Genomic DNA, 25935 nt, shown 5'->3' with positions numbered 1-25935 from the left:
CCATATTTTGAACTCTTAAACTATTTAATAAGTAACCACGTCTGTTGTGGAACTGGTATGCACTAGTAGCCTGAGTGACATGGAGAAAGCTAACATTCCTTTTTTTGAAAGTGATTTTTTAAATTTTTAAATTTTTATTTTAGTCCCTGCTGCCCATTTCTCTACCACCACTCTTAATGTTTGCAAATGGCAAAGCCCCAGTGTGGACAACATAGTAAGACCCCATCTCTACAAAAAAAAAAATTTTTTTTTAATTAGCTGGGCATAGTGGCACACACCTGTGGTCACAGCTACTCAGGAGGCTGAGGTGGGAATATTGCTTGAGCCTGAGAGGTTGAGGCTGCAGTGAGCTGTGATTGGACCACTGCATTCCAGCCTGGGTGACAGAACGAGCGCCTGTCTCCAAAAAAAATAAAATAAATAAATAAAAAGGCAAAGTAAATGTTCAACTTGTGTGACTATTTATATGTACATTTTGTAATATTCAGCCTACCTAAAGGCAATCATGTTCTGAAATTCTCTTGATTTGGTATTTAATTGTTGGTGTTCACTCATGTCACCTCTTTTTTTTTATTTTTTTTATTTTTTTTGCGATGGGAGTTTCACTCTTGTCACCCAAGCTGGAGTGCAATGGCATGATCTCGGCTCACTGCAACCTCCAACTCCTGGGTTCAAGTGAGTCTCCTACCTCAGCCTCCTGAGTAGCTGGGATTACAGGCATGCGCCACCATGCCCAGCTTATTTTTGTATTTTTAGTAGAGACGGGGTTTCACCGTGTTGGCCAGGATGGTCTCTATCTCTTGTCCTCGTGATCTGCCTGCCTTGGCCTCCTAAAGTGCTGAGATTACAGGCATGAGCCACCACACCCAGCCTCACTTCTTTAATTAAAGTGGAAAACTGTGGCATATGCTGAAATATATTTGTACTATGGAAGTGTTAGAATATGATTTCCATTGCTTCTGAATTAGACCTATTCAAGGTCCTAAACATCTTTTTTACAGCATTTGCTTTCTTAACCAACTTTCACTTAACTGGCTTGCCAGAATAGTGCCCTTTTTCTTCTGTAAAACATACTATTGCCCATAGCGTGTTGAATAGTTTTGGCTAATCTCCTAGCGGCTAGTCTCCCCAGGCTTCCTGCTTTCTCTCACAGAGTTGTATGCATTCCAAGAGTCTGTAGTGAATGTTCCCAAATCATAAATGCCAGTTGAACCTATGTTATAATTATTCATTTAATTATGATATAATTATGAAGAAATTTAAGTGTGAAAGAGTTATTCTATACTATAATTGATAAAAGCAAGTCATTTTCTTAGTTGCTACTGAACGGATATAGGTGAGTCAGTGGAAAAGTAATAGTAATATAATTTAAAAAGGATTCTGTACACAAATTTCTTTGAAAGTGCCTTTACAGCTTGCTTCATTTTGGAGAAACTTAAATTAAAACCCTTCTATCATTAACTGCCTTTTTTTAAAAAAATTAAATTACCAAGAACAAGTACTTCTGATTACATCAGATAAGAAGGCTATAGTTTTGAAAACCATTATTGGCTATGTTGGGTAGGTTTATGAAGAAGCTATAGTAAATATAATATCAAAACCTTCACAGCTTGGCATCTTCTGCAGGAATTTATTTAGCGACAGAAAGCCCCTCTGCTATCATCTGTCAGTCTCTCCATGTTCCGTAGCCTAAAGATACATATTTGTCCCCTAATCGATGATGATGGAATAGTATGATAGACTATTTAAGAATATGTTACTGTTTTATTTTAAACTGAAATGTATATTTTTCTGCATTCTACAGTCACCTTAACCAGAAAACCCAGTTTGAAAATCCAGTGGAGGAAGCCAAAAGGAAAAAGCAGTTAGGACAGGCTGAAATTAGGTCTTCAAAACCAGGTAAGCATTCTTCTCAATCTTTTCTTCTAAGAATAACTTGTGAAATTTGTATGCTGAGTTAATAAAGGTGAGTTTGAACTTTTTATTTCTATGGCTTTGACACTAAAGAGTGTCTAGTTGTTACTGTAAAGATATGAATAATCTTAATAAAACATCTGAACGTTATGAGAATACTGAGATTTTTCTCAGGAGTATACAAAAAGCATGAAGTTGTTGGGAGAAGGGATTTGGGCAGCTTTTTTATGAATTTGAGATTTTGTTTTGAAGATTGGAATGCTTCCTTATATGTTTAAGGCTAGACCAATATTAGGTCTCTAGTTCATCATTAGCTTTTCCCAAGTTAGTTGCTTAAGTATGGTATCTGTAACCACTGAGGATTCTTCATTAACCAATATTAATAAATAATAAATATATCAAATGATTTACCTATATCATTGAGTCTCAAGTGGGATGGTAGGTATTAGTAACATCAGACTCATTTAGGGAGCATTTTTTAAAAAATATAGATCCAGAAATTTCGATGAATCTAGTCATGTGTATTTTGAAAACACTGCTCAGGAAGTTCTTACATTCTACTTATCCCTCCCCATCCCTTTCCAGCACTCACTTGTCATTAATAACCAGGGGTATATATGGCCATATTGTAGTAATCCAGTAGATTCTCCACTTCGGTTACCTATGAGAGAAATAGTTCTTTCTTATAGTTACTCTTCAAAAACATCATCCTCCTCCTAAAGTTTTGCATTTCGTTTAGCAAACATTTTGAGTTTAACAAATACTTTTGAGCACTGACTATATCCCCAGTGCTTTGCTAGGCACTAGGTATTCAAAAATGACTAAGAGTAAGACAGGGCTTGCCGTCAAGAGTTCACAGTCTAATACAGGAAACTGATGGTTATAATATAGGGAAATAGGTGCCATCATAGAATAGTAGTTATAATGGTAAGCTGAGGAGCAGGTTTGAATCCCAGCTGTGTAATCTTGGGTATGTTTCCTAAATCTCTAAATGCTCCTATTTCTACATATATAAAATAGGAATAATAATGGTACCCACCTTTTAAGGTGGTTATGAGTATGTAAATTAACAGATGTAAAGTGCCTACAATGGTATTAAGCACATGTTGACTAATAAATGATAGTTTCATTGTTATTAATAGACATGTACAAGTTACAGTGGTGGCATAAAGAAGGGAGTACCCAACTCTGCTTTGGTGGAGAATGTCAAGGGGGCAGGAGAAATTTCAAAGCAGAAGAGATAGGAACTAGGTCTTGAAAAGTCAGGAAAAGTTAAAGCAGGCAGACAAAAATTTTAAAGGAGCAAGAAAGCATACCAAGTAGAAGGAACAGAATGTTTAAAATCACAGAAGCATGTAATGGTGTGCTGAAAGGCCAGAAGGCAAGTAGGTGTGGTTACAGCGTAGGGTGTTTGTAGGGCAGTAACAAGCGATGAGGTTGTAGGGATAGACAGCCATGAGAAGAGGTTGAGTATGTCACATGTTGCTGGAATGTCAAGGAAGTTGAAGATTGAAAAATATATGTTGGATTTGACAGTAGGGAGGTCTTTAGTCACTCCAGCAAGAGCAAGTAGAGAGTGAAGTAAAATTGCAGTAGAATGAAGAGGGTATGGAAGGTCAGACAGTACAACTGTTGGCAAAATAATAAACATAATTACCATATATGTGTAGTAACTGCTGGAATTCCACTCAGTGTATACCCAAGATGAATGAAAATATGTCCACACAGAAACTTGTGAGTGTTCATATCAACATTATTCATAATAGCCAAAAAGTGGAAATAACCTAAATGTCCATCAACTAATGAATGTATAAACAAAATGTGATGTTTATCCATACAGTGGCATATTATTTGGCAATAATATAATAAATATATTTTATCTTTAGTAAGTACATATTTAATTTAATATTTATTATATATTAATAAAAAGCAATAAAGTACTGACATATGCTACAATACAGATGAACCTCAAAAACACTGTCAAGTGAAAGAAACCATTCAAAAAACTACATATCGTCTGATTCCATTTATATGAAATGCCTATATTGGGCACGTCTATACGTGGATAGTAGATTCGTGGTTTCCTGAGGCTAGGATATGGATGTGGGTTGGGGAGAAATTGGATAATGACTGCTAATGGGCATGGGGATTTCCTTTGAGGAGGGAAGAAAATGTTCTAAAATTAGAGTATGCTGATAGTCACATGACATTGAATTGTACACTTCAAAGGGCTCAATTCTACGGTATGTGAATTATATCTGAATAAATTTGTTAAAAAATAGATAATGGCAGAACATTTAAAATCTTTTTTTACAGTTAATTTAATACTTTGTAAATTATAAACCTGCACAATTTGATTCTCTCAGTTTTTGTCACTTCCCTAATGGCAGGCATGGTTGAGGAGAAGAGAGAAGAGGTTCTGGAAGGAAGTTGTTATTTGCAGATGTGAATCACTAGGGTCATCTAACCCCTAAAAATGGGCATTTCAAAAGAACTATGTATTTTTCTTCCTAAATTATCCACTAAACATGAGTGAAAGGGATAGAAATATGAAGATATTTACTGATAGTAAAAAGATTCACTCCTTCCATCAGTTATAAATTAAAGACTGCAGAAAGCCCGAGCTGTGAATTATAAAAATTCTCAATATACTCCTTTCATAAGTTTGTGACACTTGACTTCATCTTCCTGGTATAGTATTTTGCACATAAAACTCAGTAGATGCTGAGTTTTATAGTACAGTTGAATAGTATCCAAACTTTCAGGAATTTAGTACTAAAGGTTGTATCATTTTGACTTCATATAATGGACTCTGGGTTGAAAAAGTAAGTGCAGACAAGGCAATGAGAAAGAGATAAAGTTGAGAATAACATTAAAAAGTCGTATAAAAGATTGACTTTGAGTGCTATATTCATTGTAATTATTTTTGTTCTCAAACCCACTTCTCATTTTGGCACAGATATGGAAAAATCACACTTCACAAGAGATCCATCCCAGCTTAAAGGTGTCCTTGTTCGAGCATCACTGAAAAAAAGCGCAATGGGATTTGGTTTTACCATTATTGGCGGAGATAGACCTGATGAATTCCTACAAGTGAAAAATGTGCTGAAAGATGGTCCCGCAGCTCAGGATGGGAAAATTGCACCAGGTGACAAATTTTTCGTAATTATTTGAAGAGTAGTGATACTGTAACAAAAATTATAGTGAAGAGATTTTATATACATAGAGAGAGAGAAAGAATTAAATTATATAGCTAAAGAGAGAGATTCCAGTATTAAAATAGCTTATCCTTTAATTAAAAAAAAAAAGTTGTATGGGTATACAGTAGGTATATATATTTGTGGGATACATGAGATATTATACTGTGATACAAGCATGCAATAAGTAATAACCACATCATAGAAAATGGGGTATACATCTCCTCAAGCATTTATCTGTTGTGTTACAAACAACCCGTTATACTCTTTTAGTTATAAAATGTACAATTAAATTATTGCTGACTGTAGCCACCCTATTGTGTTATCAAAAACTAGGTCTTATTCATTCCTTCTAGCTATATATATATATATATATACACACACACACACACACACACACATATATACACACATATATACACATATATATACACACACATATATATGCACACATATATACACACACACATATATATACACACACACACATATATATATATGTATTTTTTTTTTTTTTTTTGAGATGGAGTCTTGCTCTGTCGCCCAGGCTGGAGTGCAGTGGCATGATCTCGGCTCACTGCAATCTCCGTCTCCCAGGTTCACACCATTCTCCTGCCTCAGCCTCCTGAGTAGCTGGGACTACAGGCGCCCGCCACCACGCCCTGCTAATTTTTTGTAATTTTAGTAGAGACGAGGTTTCACCATGTTTGCCAGGATGGTCTGGATCTCCTGACCTCGTGATCCGCCTGCCTCGGCCTCCTAAAGTGCTGGGATTACAGACGTGAGCCACCGCACCCAGCCTTTCTAGCTATATATTTTTTATATTCCTTAACCATCTCCACTTCCCTCTCACCACCCCCCCAACCCCAATTACCCTTCCCAGCCTCTGGTAATCATCCTTCTACTCTCTATCTCCATTAGTTCAGTTGTTTTAATTTTTAGCATCCACAAAGAAATGAGAACATTCAAAGTTTGTGTTTCTTTGCCTGACTTATTTCACTTAACATAATGATCTTCAGTTCCATCTGTGTCATTGCAAATGATAAGATCTCATTCTTTTTATGGCTGAATGGTACTCCATTGTGTATATGTACCATGTTTTCTTTATCTAATTATCTGTTGATGGACATTTAGGTGGCTTCTAAATCTTGGCTATTGTGAAAAGTGCTGTAACAAACATGGGAGTGCAGATATCTCTTCAATATACTGATTTCCTTTCTTTTGGGTATATACTCAGCAGTGGGATTGCTAGACTGTATGGTATCTCTATTTTTAGTGTTTTGAGAATCCTCCAAATTGTTTTCCATAGTGGTTGTACAAATTTACATTCCCAACAACAGTGTATGAGGGTTCCCTTTTCACCACACCCTCTCCAGCATTTGTTATTCCGTCTTTTGGATAAAAGCTATTTTTAACTAGGGCAAGAAGATACCTCATTGTACTTTTGATTTGTATTTATCTGATGATCAATGTCCTGAGCACTTATTCATATACCTGTTTCTATGTCTTCTATGTCTTCTTCATGAGAAATGTCTATTCCAATGTTTTGCCCATTTTTTAATCAGATTATTAGATTTTTCCTAAAGAGTTATTTGAGCTCCTTCTATATTCTGGTTCTTAATCTCTTGTGAGATGGATAGTTTGCAAAGATTTTCTCCCATTCTGTGGATTGTCTCTTTACTTGACTAATTGTTTCCTTTGCTGTGCAGAAGCTTTTTAACTTGATGTGATCCCATTTGTCCATTTTTGCTTTAGTTGCCTAGGCTTGTGGAGTATCACTGAAGAAATTTTTGCCCAGACCAATGTCCTGGAGAGTTTCCCCAGTGTTTTCTTTTTTTAGTTTTATAGTTTGAAGTCTTAGATTTAAGTCTAATTCACCTTGATTTGATTTTTGTATACAGTGAGAGCTAGAAGTCAAGTTTCATTTGTCTACATGTGGATATCCAGTTTTCCTAGAACCATTGAAGAGACTGTCTTTTCTCCAATGTGTGTTCTTGGCACCTTTCTTGAAAATGAGTTCATTGTAGGTGTATGGATTTCTCTGTTCTGTTTCACTGGTCTATGTGTCTGTTTTTATGCCAATACCATCTTCCTTTAGTTACTATAGCTCTGTAGTATAAATTGAAGTCAGGTAATGTGATTCTTCTAGTTGTGTTCTTTTTCCTCAGGCTAGCTTTGGCTATTCTGGGTCTTTCGTGGTTCCATATAAATTTCAGGATTGTTTTTTCTATTTCTGTGAAGAATGTCATTGGTATTTTGATAGAGATTTGATAGAGATTGCATTGAATCTCTAGATTGATTTGCGTAGTATTGAGAAGAATATTGATTCTTCCAACTATGAACATGAAATATCTTTTCATTTTTTGTGTCCTCTTCAGTTTCTTGCATCAGCATTTTATAATTTTTAATGTAGAGATCTTTCGCTTCTTTGGTTAATTCCTAGGTATTTAATCTTCTTTGTGGCTACTGTGAATGAGATTACTTTTTTTTTCTTTTTCAGATTGTTCACTGGCATATAGAAATGCTACTGATTTTTGTATGTCGATTTTGTATCCTGCAACTTTACTGAATTTGTTTATCAGTTCTAATAGTTTTTTTATGTGTGGAGTTGTTAAGTTTTTCCAAATATAAGATCCTATCATCTGCAAACAAGGATAATTTGACTGCTCCCTTTCTGATTTGTATGCCTGTTATTTCTTTCTCCTGCTGATTGCTTTAGCTAGAACTTCCAGTCCTGTGTTGAGTAACAGTGGTGAAAGTTGGCATCTTCATTTTCCAGATCTCAAAGGAAGGACTTTCAGTTTTTCCCTCATTCAGTATGATACTAGCTGTGGCTCTGTTGTATATATGGCTTTTATTATATTGAGGTATGTTTCTTATATACCCAGTTTTTTTAGGGTTTTATCATAAAGGGGTGTTGAATTTTATCAAATTTTTTGAGCATCAGTTGAAATGATTATAGTTTTTTTGTTTTTGTTTTGTTTGTTTTGTTTTGTTTTGTTTTTTAGACCGAGTCTCTATTACCCAGGCTGGAGGGCAGTGGCGTGATCTCAGCTCACTGCAACCCCCACCTCCTGGGTTCAAGTGATTCTCCTGCTTCAGCCTCTGGAGTAGCTGGGATTACAGGCATTCACCAGCACGCCTGGCTAATTTTGTATTTTTAGTAGAGATAGGGTTTCACCATGTTAGCTAGGCTGGTCTCAAACTCTTGACCTCAGGTGATCCACCCGCTTCAAATGATTATAGTTTTTATCCTTCATTCTGTTGATACCATGTATCACACTGATTATTTGCATATATTGTACCATCCTTGCATTCCTGGGATAAATCCCATATGGTCATTATGAATGATCTTTTTAATGTATTGTCAAATTTGACTTGCTAATATTTTGTTGAGGAGTTTTACATCAGTACTTATCAGAAATACTGGCCTGTAGTTTTCTTTTTTTGATATGTCTTTGGTTTGGATATCAGGGTAATACTGGCATCATAGAATGAGTTTGGAAGTATTCTTCTCTCTATTTTTCAGAATAGTTTGAGTAGAAATTATATTACTCCTTCTTTAAATGCTTGGTAGAATTCAGCAGTAAAGCCATCAGATCCTGGGCTTTTCTTTACTGGGAGACTATTATGGCTTCAATCTTGTTGCTTGTCATTGGTCTGTTCAGGTTTTAGATTTCTTTGTGGTTTGATCTTGGTAAGTTGTGTGTGTCTAGGAATTTATCCATTTATTCTAGGTTTTCCAATTTGTTGGCATATAGTTGCTCCTAACAGTCTCTAACAATCCTTTGAATTTCTGCAGTATCAGTTGTAATGTCTCCTGTTTCATCTCTGATTTTATTTACTTGGATCTTCTCTCTTTTTTTAAGGTTTGTTAATTGTATCTTTTCAAAAAACCAACTTTTTGTTCCATTGATCTTTTGTGTTGTTTTCTTCATTTCAAATTCATTTATTTCTACTCTTTCTGCTTTTCTTCTATTAATCTAGAGTTTAATTTGCTCTTTTCTAGTTCTTTAAGATGCATCATTAGGTTATTTATTTGAAGTTTTTCTTTTTTTATATATATAGGCACTTACAGCTATAAATTTCCCTCTTAGTACTGCTTTTCCTGTATCCCATAGGTTTTGGTGTGTTTTGTTTCCATTATTATTTGTTTCAAGAAATGTTTCCAATTTCCTTCTTAATTCCTTTATTGACTCACTGGTCATTCAGGAACCTATTGTTTAATTTCCATGTGTTTGTATAGTTTCCAAAATTCCCCTTGTTATTAATTTCTGATTTTATTCCATAGCAGTCAAGAAGATACTTGATATAATTTTAATTTTTTGGAATGTTTTAAGACTTGTTCTGTAACCTAACATATGGTCTATCCTTGAATGATGCTGTGCTGAGGAGAATATATATTCTGCAGCCACTGGATGAAATGTTCTATAAATATCTATTAGGTCCATTTAGTCTATAGTGCAGATTAGGTCTGGTGTTTCCTTGTTGATTTTCTGTCTGGAAGATCTAATGCTGAAAGTGGGATGTTGAAGTCTCCTGCTATTATTGTATTGAGGTCTATTTCTCTCTCCTTAGCTCTAATAATATATATCATATATTATATAATAATTATATATATAAAATATATAATTGTAATATATGATAAAATACCTCTCTCTTTAGCTCTAGTAAAGCAAATAACACTTGCTTTATGTATCTGGGTACTCCAGTGTTGGATGCATATACGTTTATAATTGTTATATCCTCTTGCTGAATTGACCCCTTTATTATTATATAATGACCTTTTTGTCTCTTCTTGCAGTTTTTGTCTTATAATCTATTTTGTCTGATATAAATGTAGCTACTGCTACTGTTTTTTGGTTTTCACTGGCATGGAATGTCTTTTTCCAGTCCTTTATTTCCATTCTGTGTGTACCTTTACAGGTGACATATGTTTCTTCTAGGCAATAGATCATCAGGTCTTGCTTTTTTTATTCACTCATCCTCTCTTATGTCTTTTGATTGGAGAGTTTAGTCCATATGGATTGGGTGTTATTAACCATCAGTAAAGACTTACTCCTGCCATTTTGTTATTTGTTTTCTGATTGTTTTGTGATCGTCTCTTCCTTCTTTCCTTCCTTCCTGTCTTCCTTTTAGTGAAGGTGATTTTATCTCTGGTATGATTTAATTTCTTGCTTTTTATTTTCTTGTGTATCCATTGTATTTTTTTATTTGAGTTTACCAGGAGGCTTGAAAATACTATAACTCATAATTATAAACTGATGACAAATTAACACTGATTGTATAAACCAAGAAGCAAACACGCAAAAAGAAAAGAATAAAAATTGTACAATTTAACTTCATCCCTTCCTTTTAAATTTTTTGTTGTTTCTCTTTATGTCTTATTGTACTGTCTTTGTCTTGAAGATTTGTTCTAGTTATTATTTTGATTGGTTCATTGTTTAGTCTTTCTACTTAAGAGTATTTTACACACCACAGTTACAGTTTAATATTCTGTGTTTTTCTGTGTGCTATTACCAGTGAGTTTTGTACCTTCAGATGATTTCTTATTGCTCATTAATGTCCTTTTCTTTCACATTGAAGAATCCCCTTTAGCATTTCTTGTAGGATAGATCTAGTGTTCATGAAATCCCTTAGCTTTTGTTGTCTGAAAGGTCTTTATTTCTCCTTCATGCTTAAAGGATATTTTTGCCAGATATACTATTATAGAGTAAAAGGTTTTTTCCCTAAGCACTTTAAATATGTCATGCCACTCTCTCCTGCCCTGTAAGGTTTCCACTGGAAAGTCTGCTCTTAGATATATTGGAGCTCCTTTGTATGTTACTTGTTTCTTTTCTCTTGCTGCTCTTAGGATCCTTTCTTTATCTTTGACCTTTGGGAGTTTGATTTTTAAATGCCTTGAGGTAGTCTCCTTTGGGTTAAATCTGCTTGTTGCTCTGTAACCTTCACGTGCTTGAATATTGGTATCTTCCTCTAGGTTTGGGAAGTTCTCTGATACTATCCTCTTTTGGGCCAATAACTCTTAGAATTGCCCTTTTGAGGCTGTTTTCTAGATACTGTAGGTGTGCTTCATTGTTCTTTATTCTGGTTTTTTTTGTCTCCTCTGACTGTGTATTTTCAAATAGGCTGTCTTCAAGCTCACTAATTCTTTCTTCTGCTTGATCGATTCTGCTGTTAAGAGACTCTGATGCATTGTTTAGCATGTCAGTTGTATTTTTCAACTCTAGATTTCTGTTTGATTCTTTTTAATTATTTCAGTCTGTTAAATTTATGTGACAGGATTCTGCATTTCTTCTCTCTGTTATCTTGATTTTTTGTTGTTGTTGTTTTCTCAAAATAACTATTTTTAATTTTCTATCTGAAAGGTCACATATCTCTGTTTTTCCAGGATTGGTCCCTAGTGCCTTATTTAGTTCATTTGGTGAGGTCATGTTTTCCTGGATGGTCTTGGTCCTTGTAGATGTCTGTTGCTGTCTGGGCATTGAAGAGTTAGGCATTTATTGTAGTCTTTGCAGGCTGGGCTTCTTTGTGCCCATCGTTGTTGGGAAGGCTTTCCAGGTATTTGAAGGGACCTAGGTCCTAAACCCAATAACAATAAGTACCACCTTGGTATTCTTGGATACGATTCAGAAGAATTATCTGGATTAATAGGCAGAGACTCTTGTTCTTTTCCCTTACATTCTTCCAAACAAACAAAGTCAGTCTCTCTCTCTCTCTCTCTCTCTCTCCCCCTCTCTCCCTCTCTCTACCTCTCTCTCCCTCACTCTCTGTCTCTCTCTTTCTCTCTCTCTGTGCTGAGCCTCTTGGAACTAGGGGTTGGGGGACATAAACATCCCTGTGGCCACCACCACTGGGACTGTGCTAGGTGAGACATGAAACCAGCACAGCACTGGATCTTGCCCACAGTCAGCTGTAACCACTGCCTGGCTGCCACTTAAATTAACTTAGGGCCCTGAAGCCCTATGACCAGCAGGTGGCAAAGTGAGCTAGGTTCGTGTCCCTCTCTTCAGGATGGTGAGTTTCCCCAAGCCCCGGGTGGATTCAGAGATATTGTCTGGGAGCCAGGGATTGAAGTAAAAAACCTTAGAAATTTACCTGGTATTCTATTCTACTCTGGCTAAGCTGGCATTCAAACCACAAGACAGACAGAATTCTTCACATTCTTCATCTTCCACAGACAGAGGAACCTCTCCCTGTGGCCACCAACACTGGCCCATGTGAGTGTGTGGGGGTGTTGCCAGGCCACTGCTAATGCTCACCTAAAGCACAAGGGCTCTTCAGTCAGCTTGTGATGAATGCTGTCAGGCCTGGGACTCACCCTGCAGGACAGTGGGCTCTCCTCTGATCCAGGCAAGGTCCAGAAATGCTGACCAAGAGCCTAGGCCTGGACCCAGGGACCCCAAGAGCTACCGTACTGTGGCTGAGCTGGTATCTAAGCTGCAAGACAGAGTCACCTTCACCTTTACCCCTACTTTTCTCAAGCAGCAGTCTTTCACCATAGTTACCACAGCAGGGAATGTGCTGGGTCACGCCTAAAGCCATCATGTCTCAGAGCCCAGTATCCGTGGTGTATTTATTACCTGGGTATTGCTATTGGTTATTCAGGGCCCAGGGGCTCTTGAGCAGGCAGGTGATGAAACCTGCCAGGTCTCTACTGTGACAGGGCAGCACTGAGTTCAATGAAAAGTCCGTCAGCCACTGTGCTGTCCCTCTCACAAGCACATAGATTTCTCCACACCAGGTGGCTGCTGCTGGGAGCTAAGGGAGAGGTGGCATAAGCACTCCCTTAGCTGCCCTGGCTGGTATCTCATAGGTTGCAGTCAGGTGTCTCTGATCCCAACCCAGCACTAGGACTTGTCTAGAAATTGCAATCCTTGTGGCCTAGACTGCCCCTCATTTCACTGAGGGCCCCAGAGCACTCCAGCCCCCAGTGGTGAGGCTTGCTGGAACTCAGTTTCCAACCACTGGGATGGGCAATTCCCCTATGGCTAGGGCCGACCCAAATGCTCCCTTTGTTGGCATATATCAGCTGAGTACAGCCTGGTTCTGCTTTCCCTTGTGACAGGGGAGCACTGAGTTCAATGCAAATCCTGACAATCGCTGTGCTCACCCTCTCCCAAGCATGCAGATTCTCACCACCACTGCAGGGAGGATAGGGGAGGGGTAGCACTGGCAATTCCAGACTGCCTTTCCTATCTTCTTCAGTGGCTCTTTCAGTGATATGAAGTCCAAACCAGGCACTATGATTGCTCACCTGCTTTTTGTCTCTTGTGATGGTACTTTTAGTGTGTAGTTAGTTGTTAAAATTTGGTGTTTCTGCGGAGGCAGGGGGATGAGTAGTGTAGGCTTCTATCCCGCCACTTTGCTCTGCCCTACGTCACCATCTATTCTCTAAACTAAATGCATATTATCTTTGATGGTGGGCCATTTTACAAACAGATGAAAGCTGTTGGAGAAAACATTAAATTTATTAATATTTTGAAATATTTTATATAACTTTGAGATAGTCCTTTTGCTGTATAAAACTAAAGATTTATTAATCATCTCAGAAAACTATTTGTTTGATTTTCTTGAATTATAAAGGATACTTTTGGAGCAAACATTTGTCTATAATCTTATTTGAGAAAAGGTCCTATGTGGTGTTTATCATGGTATCAAATTGTTAAATCTTGCCGTTTTTCCCAAGTTTATTTGCTTCCTTAATCTTACTGGTTATTAAATTGAACTTCTATGTTAAGAATTGTAGACATAACATTACCATTTTTACAAAGTAGTGTAAACTTGTCTTTTCTATAGTTTCCTAAAGCCTTTACTTGGTAATTGCTGGGTATTTTAATATGGCTGGCAGTGTTTGTGGTTCAGTAACTTGGAGAAGGTTGACGACTAGTTTCTGATTGCAGGGGCAGTTTAAGCATTGTTTTCCAGAAAGATTTTAGTATTAATACTGAGGTTGCTTTTTGCAGTGTTTGCTAGACTTTTCTAATCCTCTGTTATTTCACATACCATGAAAATATGGACCAATATTCGGATGGTTGAATTGTCATAGTATTTTTTGATCTCTCATATTATGCTTTCCCGTTGAGGTAACAAAAACTTAAAACAAGAAAACTTAAAATAATCAAAAGTTATACTTGTAAAGAAAATTATTTTTTTTCTACTTTATTACTTTATAAAGTTAACAAACTTTAGAGATTAAAATTAATAGTAAGGTTCTTTTGTTTTCAGTTTTGACCTTTTCAACATTTTATCCATGAAACACATGTCTTAGCTATTGTGTATGCTGCCAGGATTTCAAAATATAGTTTCATATTTGCCTAATATGCTTATCTAATTTGCATGGCAATACAATATTTCCATGAAAATTCTGGGAGCTTTAATACCAGACTGAGTTTTTTAAAAGCCATCAGAACAAATTAAAGCACCTTTGTTTGGCAATAACCTTTTAAATAATCATATTCAAATAAAAGCAAATTGATGAGACAACAGGGGCCAAATTTTAAGTCAAGGCTGTATTAAAAAATACCCAACTGATGACCGTCAGCTGGTAATGATTCTACAACCAAAATAGTCTTACTAATGTCAAATCAGGAAAGCAAAAACAAACTTTTAGAGGGATTTATTAAGCTGACTTTTCAGTGTCTTCAATAATGCATTGTTTGCTTCTGTTGAATTTTTTGTTGCTTGTTTCACCTTTTGAAATCTGATTTATACATCAAATTCAAAATTGCTGCAAAAAGAAGGATACTACAAGAAAATACATTTATAAATTAACATCATTCTAATCTTCAGTTCAGTATTTCTCAAACTAGAATGAATTTTTAAAGTATATTGTTAGCAATGGCTTTTGTTTTGTTTAGTTTTTTTTTTTTTCTCTTTTTTTGAGACCAAGTCTCACTCTTGTAATCCAGGCTGGAGTGCGATGGCGGAATCTCGGCTCATTGCAACCTCCGCCTCCTGAGTTCAAGTGATTCTCCTGCCTCAGCTTCCCAAGTAGCTGGGATTACAGGTACACGCCACCACGCCTGGCTAATTTTTTTTTTTTTTTTTTTTTTGAGACGGAGTTTTACTCTTGTTGCCCAGGCTGGAGTGCAGTGGTGCGATCTCGGCTCACTGCAACCTCTGCCTCCCGGGTTCAAGCAATTCACCTGCCTCAGCCACCTGAGTAGCTGGGATTATAGCGCATACCACCACACCCAGCTAATTTTTTGTATTTTTAGTAGAGACAGGGTTTCATCATGTTGGCCAGGCTGGTCTTGAACTCCTGACTTCGGGTGATCCACCTGCCTCAGCCTCCCAAAGTGCGGGGATTACAGGCATGAGCCACTGCATCTGGCCTAATTTTTTTATATTTTAGTAGAGATGGGGTTTCGCCATGTTAGCCAGGCTGGTGTCGAATTCCTGACCTCAGGTGATCCACTCGCCTTGGCCTCCCAAAGTGCTGGGATTACAGGTGTGAGCCACTGCACCTGGCCTGAGCCACCACGCCCAGCCAATGGCTTCTTAAACTCAAGAAATAAGGTGGTATTTAAAGATAGACTGACCCCGTCAAAAAGTGGGCAAAGGATATGAACAGATACTTCTCAAAAAAAGACATTTATGTGGCTAACATATGAAAAAAAGCTCAACATCACTGGTTATTAAAGAAATGCAAATCGAAACCACAGTGAGATATCATCTCATGCCAGTCAGAATGGTGATTATTAAAAAGTCAAGAAACAATAGATGCTGGCAAGGCTGTGGAGAAACAGGAACGCTTTTACACTGTTGGTGGGGGTGTAAATTAGTTCAATTAATGTGGAAGACAGTGTAGCAATTCCTTAAGGATCTAGAACCAGAAATACCATTTGACCCAGCAACCCCATTACTGGATATATACCCAAAGGAATATAAATCATTCTACTATAAAGACACATGCACACGTATGTTTATGGCAGCACTATTTACAATAGCAAAGACAGGAACCAACCCAAATGCCCATCAATGATAGAATGAATAAGGAAAATGTGGTATATATACACTATGGAATACTATGCAGCCATAAAAAGGAATGAGATCATGTCCTTGCAGGGCCATGGATGAAGCTGGAAGCCATCATCCTCAGTAAACTAACACAGGAACGGAAAACCAAACGCTGCATGTTCTCATAAGTGGGAGTTGAACAATGAGAACACATGGACACGGGGCCGTGAACAACAAACAGACAGGGGTTGGGGGACGAGGAGAGGGAGAGCATTAGGACAAATAGCTAATGCATGTGGGGCTTAAAACCTAGATGATGGGTTGATAGGTGCAGCAAACCACCATGGCACACGTATACCTATGTAACATATCTACATATTCTAAACTTGTATCCTGGAACTTAAAGTAAAATTTAAATATATATATTTAAATATATATGATTATATATATGATATATATATATAAATATATATATATAAGGGGTGGAGGAGAATTTCTGGCTATAGGGGCTATAGGGACTTGACAGGATTCTTGCTGAATACAGGCTGAGGTGATCAGATAATCACCTGGAGAATGGTGGGGGAATGAGGACTTAGATCATGTATCAAGAGTGGGTGATTCTGGCTAAACCAACTTAGCAGGATTCTTGCTAAAGCTGGGGTCTGGAGGACATGCCAAGGATGAGGCCTACTGAAAAAAGATCTCAGAGGAACCTGTCTAGAGTTTGGTTAAGGACAGCGTCTTTTTCAGTGTATGTATATATACATACATACACATATATAAATAAAATTAATTTATTCAAAAAATATAATACAGTTTGTACAAGTAGTCAGTGGAGTTATTTGCTCCTGTACTAAATACCTACTACAATGTGCCTAGCTTTGCATGGCTACTTAGATATGACTCAGAGGGTATACTAACAATGATAATATAAATTATCAGGGTTTTTTTTTTTTTAATGATTCACTTGAGCTTGAAGTGAAAATTCTTTGCTACTGAAATAAGTAGGGTTTTAGACATTTATACATACTTTTTAGAGAGGAGTTAGAAAAGGGAGAATGTCTGTGTTAGAAATCTATCTTTCAGCAGTTAATAGAGGTTTCCAAAATTCAAATTTAGTGGCTAAATTGTAGTTATTTTTGCCCCTCTAGCAAAAAATTAACTTATTTGTTGATTTTAATATTTTTAACATGATTATGTTTTTCCAGGTGATGTTATTGTAGACATCAATGGCAACTGTGTCCTCGGTCACACTCATGCAGATGTTGTCCAGATGTTTCAATTGGTACCTGTCAATCAGTATGTAAACCTCACTTTATGTCGTGGTTATCCACTTCCTGATGACAGTGAAGATCCTGTTGTGGACATTGTTGCTGCTACCCCTGTCATCAATGGACAGTCATTAACCAAGGGAGAGACTTGCATGAATCCTCAGGATTTTAAGCCAGGAGCAATGGTTCTGGAGCAGAATGGAAAATCGGGACACACTTTGACTGGTGATGGTCTCAATGGACCATCAGATACAAGTGAGCAGAGAGTATCCATGGCATCGTCAGGCAGCTCCCAGCCTGAATTAGTGACTATCCCTTTGATTAAGGGCCCTAAAGGGTTTGGGTTTGCAATTGCTGACAGCCCTACTGGACAGAAGGTGAAAATGATACTGGATAGTCAGTGGTGTCAAGGCCTTCAGAAAGGAGATATAATTAAGGAAATTTACCATCAAAATGTGCAGAATTTAACACATCTCCAAGTGGTAGAGGTGCTAAAGCAGTTTCCAGTAGGTGCCGATGTACCATTGCTTATCTTAAGAGGAGGTAAGTAAAAGCACAACATAGAAAAAGTTTCAATATTCAAGCATTTGTATCTACTGATTGTCTTTCCTTACAGTTTAGAATGTGTTTTCCCAGTAGGCTTAACTAGTAATTAGTGTGCATTTTCCTTAAGGTTCTGTCTAATTGTTTCCATAAGCAGTATCTTTTTCAGCAGTTTTTAAAAAGTTATTAGTGATTTCATTCACGTCCATTATGGATTTATTTCCCTCTGTATTCTTTTGAAAATCTGATTCATGGCTTTAATGATTAGAGAGAGTCACAGCATTGTGATACTTCAAATGAAATACATCATCTTAATTTCATTTCTCTGTTGATGACAGTAATAGAAATTGACTCTTTCAACCAGTGGTGCGTCATCTGGACCTCTGTAATACACCAAAGATGTTTTGAAAGAGCTAGCATCTCTGTGGATAAGTAAAATGTTGGATGGTGTGTTAATCTGTTCTGCAGAGGCAATCATGATAGCGTGTGCTCATAAAGTTTTTATCTTAAGCTCTAGTATCTGCCTGTAAATGTTAATTAAACCGCAAAGTGCTTATGTGAGAGAAATATAATTTTTATTTTGCAAGGTCATCAGCTGACATGAACTCCTCCCGGACATTTACAAGTTCAGTTCCAAGGAATAATCACAAAGTTTAATTTTAATATGCTTTCTTAAATCCATACTTATAAGTGACTAGTATCTTAAAGAATAAAATGTAGCCACTTACTCTTTTATCTCTCTGGATTTTACTTTTCACTATTGAGGCAAATGAGCACTTCAGCTTCTTTGGGAGTTTTTTCTTATTCTCATTTCTTTGATTCATATGGGTTTCTTCTCTGAGTGATGGTGGAATGTGCTCCGAGTAAGGTAGAAATCTCTTTGTGAGTGCTTGAGAGTAATCCAGGGCTTCAACAAGTATAACAAAGACACCGAAGTTCAATGTCACACAGGTTTGATGTCAGTTTCCTGCCTTGCCACTTACTGGTTCTTTGGTATAGGAAAGAATCTTAGTTTACCTTCTCTGTAAGATGGTCATAACATTTGTGCCTTCAGATGTTATAAAAATGAAATGAGATAATATATGTATAATGCTTGGTACATAGGAGGTTAGACACAGAATTTACTAGCCTACTAAAAATTGAAGCTAGTTTTATCATAAACATTAGCAGTATTTGTGATCTGGGAATGCATCCTCTGGTTTTAAACTTTGGCTCATTTTTTTTTAAGGTCCTCCTTCACCAACCAAAACTGCCAAAATGGTGAGTATATACTGGTGCTCAAATCTTTTCCCCAACACACTGAGAGAGATGCCACATTCCCCTCTGTAAGAGGAGCTCACTGTGGGGATGATTATCGAGTGGGAGAAGTTAGGAGGCGTGCTGCCCTTGGCTTGTATATATTAGAAACTAGGGAAGCGTTTGAAAAATCCCCCTAGTGAGGAGATGTGCTCCACTGGTTAAGTATTGCAACTGGAGGACTACTAAAGGCCTATTGTACCAATAATCCTGTTCTCTAAGTTATAAAATGTGAACACATTAAAGAACCAACCTAGAGGTCTTTTTACTTTTGTGTTTCAGAGAAACAAGGTAGGAAGGACCTAAATGTTAAGACAGATGATAAACTGTTGCATCGTCTTGCCTCTGCCCGAAGAGAAGATGTACTAATTCACATAATTTTGTGGGGACTATAAATATGCATGCACCTTTAGATAATCTTCTTACTTTTAAGACTAAATTAAGCTTCTTTTTTTATTATTTATTTTTTATTTATTTATTTATTTTTTGAGACAGAGTCTTGCTCTGTCACCCAGGCTGGAGTGCAGTGGAGCTATCTTGGCTCACTGCAACCTCCGCCTCCCGGGTTCAAGCAATTCTCCTGCCTCAGCCTCCCAAGTAGCTGGGACTACAGGTGCACACCACCACACCCAGCTAATTTTTTGTATTTTTAGTAGAGACAGGGTTTCACCATGTTGGCTAGGATGGTCTCAATCTCTTGACCTCATGATCTGCCCACCTCGGCCTCCCAAATTGCTGGGAAAACAGGCGTGAACTACCACGTCCAGCTGACTAAACAAGACTTTCTAGAGTAATTGTGGCCTTCTGTGCTAAATTTGCTTGTTGTCAAAGTGAAAGAACTGAAACAGTGTCTTCTTTGGCATTCTTCTAAATAATCACATAGCCTGTTTAACGACCTGTGCAGAGAATAAGAACTTTAAAAAGGAGTGCATCAAATACTGCTATTGTGGAAGAAACTCTACGAGGTGCACATTTGTAGCTATTTAAGTATCCACAATGTTTTGGATATAAAGACAATTTTATTTAAAATTGTAATTTAGTTCTAGTTTGCTGATTTGGAATCTTTTATCTCAAAATCGAAAGATGGCCTTCCATAACCATAAACTATAGACGGTTATATTAAATGAATTAGTTCTTTCTAGCCCACCAAGTAGGAATCCTCTGCAAATTTGCTGTTTTATGGATTAAAAAGAATCACTCAGCTTTTGGCCTTTTTTTTTTTTTTTTTGAGACAAAGTCTCACTCCATCACCCAGGCTGGAATGCAGTGGTGTGATTTTGGCTCACTGCAGCCTCTGCCGCCTAGGTTCAAGCAATTCTTGTGCCTTAGCCTCCCAGTAGCTGGAATTACAGGTGCACGCCACCACACACAGCTAATTTTTATATTTTTGGTAGAGATGGAGTTTCACTACATTGACTAGGCTGGTGTCAAATTCCTGACCTCAGGTGATCTGCCCACCTCGGCCTCCCAAAGTGCTGGGATTACAGGCATGAGCCACTGCGCCCGGCCAGCTTCTGCCCTTTTCATTGACTGCTTATACTACTTGGTTCTAGTGTGAACAGAAATTGTTTTTGTCCATTCAGTTCAAATTGCACTGTATTCTACATTTCTCTGTTCCTCTAGTAATCATTTTTAACTCCTGTGCTACCATATCTATTTCATAATGGATGCCACTGCAGCCGCAGTGGCCGTGATGCTTTATAATTGATGGAAGGGTCTGATGAACTTTAACCGCCTCTGACAGAATGCTAAGATGTGTGGGGAAAGGGCAGGAGACTACTGTTAGCTTCTCTGCCTTCTCATTGGGTCTGGGTGATTGAAGGGTCCCCTCTAGCACAACACTTTGTAGTGGCTGAACCCTGATTACTCCCTGACAAACTGGTGCCCCTGCATTCTAGTCATTGTTAATGATCACAAACATCCATAATCTCCCTCTCCTAACAATAATCCAGGAAAACAAGCTGGTCTCAAAACCATATTTCTTAGGCCATTTATTGGATTTCATTGTTAACATTTTATTAAATAAGTCATTTTGCTTGGCTGTTATCTTGGGAAAGTTCTATCTGAATAGGAAAAATAACAAAATATGCTACTATGCTTTCCCTTATCTAATTGTCATGCATGGTACATTTTCTGTTAATATATGTGAATTGGCCAGGCAGAGTTTTCGCAGTGCCATCTTTATAACCTAAATTAGAGTTAACCTCTTCTGTTTTCTTAGAAAGAGTATTATCTTAAACATCTTCCTTAGAAATTAAACTCAGTGAATGGGAGGTGGGCCGTGCCAAGAATTTTATGAAGATATTCTCTGAATCTCCCTCTTACTTTACTTAGAAGTGCTGCCTTGTGTTGTATTTCTATTTATCTTCATCTCAAAGTCAATTTGTGTCTTGGTGGTGGAGAAAAGGGCAAAATTGTTTAAACATAGGACTAACTAAGGCTCTTCAGTTGATATTACTATAAACTTTTTTCTAATTTAAGTTAAATATGTTTCAACCAAATACACATTGCTATGAAAATGAATTCCTGTAACTGTAAATCTGCTGTGTCTTTGATCCTGCCACCTATACAACTATAATCAGTTGACATATCCATTTCAGATATCAGTTTTATGAATTAATCAACCATCTGATTTTTTAAAAATACTAAGTAAGGCTCTTTTCTATTTCAGAAAACAGATAAAAAGGAAAATTCAGGAAGTTTGGAGGCCATAAATGAGCCTATTCCCCAGCCTATGCCTTTTCCACCCAGCATTATCAGATCAGGATCCCCAAAATTGGATCCTTCTGAGGTCTACCTGAAATCTAAGACTTTATATGAAGATAAACGTAAGTAGTTGTGGAATATTTCAGGAGAGCATATAACAAGATAAATTCGGATTTATTTTAGACTAGGACCTTCCCATCTTTCAGAAGCATATTGAAAAGTTATTCCTTCATTACCATTTTAATAGAACTCTGGACTTCTTCCATGTATATTCAACATTCACACATTCATTTTGTTCAAAATCATGTTTTAAGTGGTAGTTATCTACCAGATGCCATACTAGGTAACCAGAATACAGAGATAAATAGGTTACATAGGACCTGCACCCAAAAATATTATTAGAACTAAATGGAAAAAGACAAATATGTAATCAAATAGTATGCAAATAAGTACATGTAATAAGCCTAACAGGTACAGTGATAGAAAGATGAAATGGATAAATTAGGATCCAAAGAAGGAATATTCAGTTTTATCAGCGGGGGCAGTAGAAAGTGTCAGGAAAAGCTTCATACTCGAAGCAAAGCTTTAACTAAGTCATCAGGGATAAAAAAGTGTCTATGAGGAAGATAAAAGGGAGAGATAGAAGGAATAGCACGTGCACACTGGCCTTGCATGACTTGGGTTCTGCAAGTAGTTCACGTTCACTGGGTGCAATTGGCAAGGAAAGTCACAGAGAAGAGCAGGAACAGATTGAGGAAGGCCAATGATGCCCTTCCAAGGGAGCTGGAGTTGGTCATATAAATAACAGAGAACCACAGAATGCCTTTAACTATAAGGAAGGCATAGTTTTATGTTTTAGAAAGGTTTCTCTGGCAGGAGTATGAAGGATGAATCAGAGGTGTATGCAATTTGAGGAAGGGTGTGCAATTTGAAGAAGAAACTAAAGAGTTGACTTCTTAAAGGAGTCCAGCTGAGAGATAAAAAGAGAGACTGCATAAGCAGAAATTCATGCATGTTCCTACTAATTCACTTACTAATGATAAATCTTTTCCAAAGTAAAATTGCAGATTTAAATAGGTATAATTTTTTAAAATTTATTTGTTCTTAGAAATAGATGTAAATCTACCTTGGAAAAGATATGTACAAGTGGAATATATATGTAGTTGACTTAATGCTTATTTAACTAGTTGCAGAACTACATCTTAATAATCCCAAGCCATATTCAGAAAGATGAAAACCAGTTGTACGCATAGCAAAGCAATAATTTAAATTAGCATAACTATGTAGAATCCCTTTCTTCATACTTTCCATTCATAGCCTGATACATTATTAATACTGGTATAAACTCTGCAGTCCCATCAGGCTTCGTCCATAAAATAAGTCAGTTGAACTGATGACTCTTTTTTTTTTTCCCCCTAGACAGAGTCTTGCTCTGTCACCCAGAGCTGGAGTGCAGTGGCACGATCTCAACTCACTGCAACCTCTACCTCCTAGGTTCAAGCAATTCTCCTGCCTCAGCCTCCTGAGTAGCTGGGACTACAGGCATATGCCACCATGCCTGGCTAATTTTTGCATTTTTAGTAGAGACAGGGTTTCACCATGTTAGTCAAGCTGGTCTCAAACTCCTGACCTCGTGATCCGCCCATCTCGGCCTCCCAAAGTGGACTCTTTTAATCTCTAAAGTTTTACAATTTTAATAGGAAGTATATATCAAAAGATATTGCTTCTATAGAATATTATCAGGAATTTACTAATCTCACTTTTTATATAGTTCCCTGACATGTTTTCTTCTCTCTTTACAGTAAATACTTCTTACCTATAAATAACATTAATATTTTCCCAAAGAAAAAATTTTAGTCATGAAATAGATTTTTGTGACTTAATATTCTTTTTTTTTTTTTGAGATGGAGTCTTGCTCTGTTGCCGAGGCTGGAATGCAGTGGCACGATCTCAGTTCACTGCAACCTCTGCCTCCCAGGTTCAAGCAATCCTCCTGCTTAATATTCTAAGGAATACAACCTACCCTTTGAGGGTAGGACAGTATAGGTTAGGAGATTAGACCCTGGAAATCAACCTGGATTTAAATCTTAGCTTCGCCACTTGCTAGGTGACAATGGCCAACTTACCTAGACCCTCAGTTTTCGCACCTAGAAAATGGGGCTAATAATAAATGTTAGCTCTTAATTATTCTCCTTTAAAATGCTATCATTTTGCAAAACTAGGCTAGGTAAGTAGTTCATATGGAATACTTTTCTGAGAGAAAGGTATTAGCTTGAGAGCAGGAATAAGGTATTTTACAGGCACTCTGTACAGGAGTGCCTGTACAGATTTAATGTACAGGATTTAATGTGCCTTACCCAAGTGTTAACTTAGGTCATTTGCACCTGTCAAATATCAAACTCAAGTTTGATCATTCTGAATTCAACATTGTTATATTGATTGGACAGCATTAGAAGTTAATGGCAGTGTAATACTGAGTATATGGAAGTGAGAGTAAATGTTTCTAAACAGTCTTCATACAGTTTCCTTTAGAGCTCAAAACAAGGATTTATAGTTGAATTGTGTGTGTGTTACACTCTTGTGCAAATTTGCCATATTAAAAAGTTCTGAGATTGTAGTTTATTGAGTTACTCTATAATATCCTACTAAATATTGAACTTTGTTTTAATCCTTTTAAAATAAATCATAGTATTTATATTTTCTGATTTTCCTTAGCACCAAACACCAAAGATTTGGATGTTTTTCTTCGAAAACAAGAGTCAGGGTTTGGCTTCAGGGTGCTAGGAGGAGATGGACCTGACCAGTCTGTAAGTGTCACTTCTTTGGAACATGGCTGTTTCCCGTTCAAACGTTTTGAGTGATGATTTGGTGGATTATGGTGTGTTTTAAGTTTTTTTTTCTCTAACAGTTTCATTAATATGAAGAATAACTGCATTTCTATTAGTATCATAATCCCTCAGTTATTGTGGTATAGCTGAGGCTAAAAACTGTGGGTAAAAACTGAATATGTCAGCTGCAAATTAGACAGTGATTAATTTATTTACTTCTCTGTGTGAATAATTACATAAAACTCATTTTAAGTTTATATTTTCCTTTGCCCTCATTAAACAGAGTCTAAGTAAGACATTTTCCTTCTCTAAGAAACCTATAATCCCATGTCCTCTTTCCCACTATTACTGTATCTTCTGGATGCTCCATAAATGATTGGCATGAGCCTGTGCATATTGTTTCACCTCGTCTTATTAATAGGTTGGCATTTTCATGGTCAGTACTTTGTATGTCATTTCATCTGTTACCTTTGAAACTAGAGGAATATAAAATAATTAATATTTTTGTCCAGAGGCATAAGGGTTATATTTGCAAAGCATTTGAAGTCTAGGATTTTGTTTACACATGATTCTTACATAAACTTGTTTTAGAGAACAAATGTAGTGGGTTTTGTTTCTAAGTTTTGCTCTTGGTTTGAATAACAAAGAAGTAATGTGTTCTGTAGAATTTTTAAGAACATATTTGCATTTTATTTTATATAATATCAATATATTATATATCAAAAAATATGGTTGGAAGTTAGGTGAAGAACAATAATCTTTAAAAATTACAGGCTTCTTATTTCTGAATAGAACATTTGATTTATGTAGTACAAATTTGTTCTAATTGGTCATATTGGTTACAGTTACAACAGTCATTGGAAACACATAAAACTTAAGGCAGGTTGCCCTATGTAAAACAAATACTAGATACTTTAATTGTTCTTGGTGGTATTTGTATTTTTATTTTATTGCTTCCTATTTTGTTGATACTTATAATGTTCACTTAGACATTTTAAGAATTTGTCTCAAACAACTTAGAAGAAACCTTTCTTTTCTCTTAAATGTCAGATTTTAGCAGCTCTGAAACTAGCCCAAACATTCAGGATTGCCTAATTATAGGATTCTAATGCTGGTGAGCAAAATGAACCAGATTTGTTCACCTAGATGCAAGTGAAGCTTCAGGCCACTCTGTTCCTGTTGAGATTTAGAAACAAGAAATGTCTCTGTGCTGTGTAT

The 25935-nt window shown here is 36.8% G+C and overlaps 1 protein-coding gene across 5 annotated transcripts in view; it reads left to right on the top strand.

The window, feature by feature from the left end:
- Positions 1–25935, top strand: part of MAGI3 (membrane associated guanylate kinase, WW and PDZ domain containing 3) — a 286956-nt gene that overhangs the window by 226062 nt on the left and 34959 nt on the right. For all 5 annotated transcript variants that reach the window (XM_003267996.4, XM_030824809.1, XM_003267997.4 and 2 more), the window contains exons 8-13: positions 1805–1899; positions 4874–5062; positions 17282–17887; positions 19116–19147; positions 21855–22011; positions 24605–24696. In XM_003267996.4, coding sequence (XP_003268044.1) covers positions 1805–1899; positions 4874–5062; positions 17282–17887; positions 19116–19147; positions 21855–22011; positions 24605–24696 — 1171 coding nt within the window. The remainder of the gene's footprint in view (positions 1–1804; positions 1900–4873; positions 5063–17281; positions 17888–19115; positions 19148–21854; positions 22012–24604; positions 24697–25935) is intronic.

Source organism: Nomascus leucogenys, chromosome 12, assembly GCF_006542625.1.
Source record: "Nomascus leucogenys isolate Asia chromosome 12, Asia_NLE_v1, whole genome shotgun sequence".
Taxonomy (NCBI): Eukaryota; Metazoa; Chordata; class Mammalia; order Primates; family Hylobatidae; genus Nomascus; species Nomascus leucogenys.
Note: the sequence above shows the minus strand (reverse complement) of the source record. Positions and strands in the feature narration are given on the sequence as shown.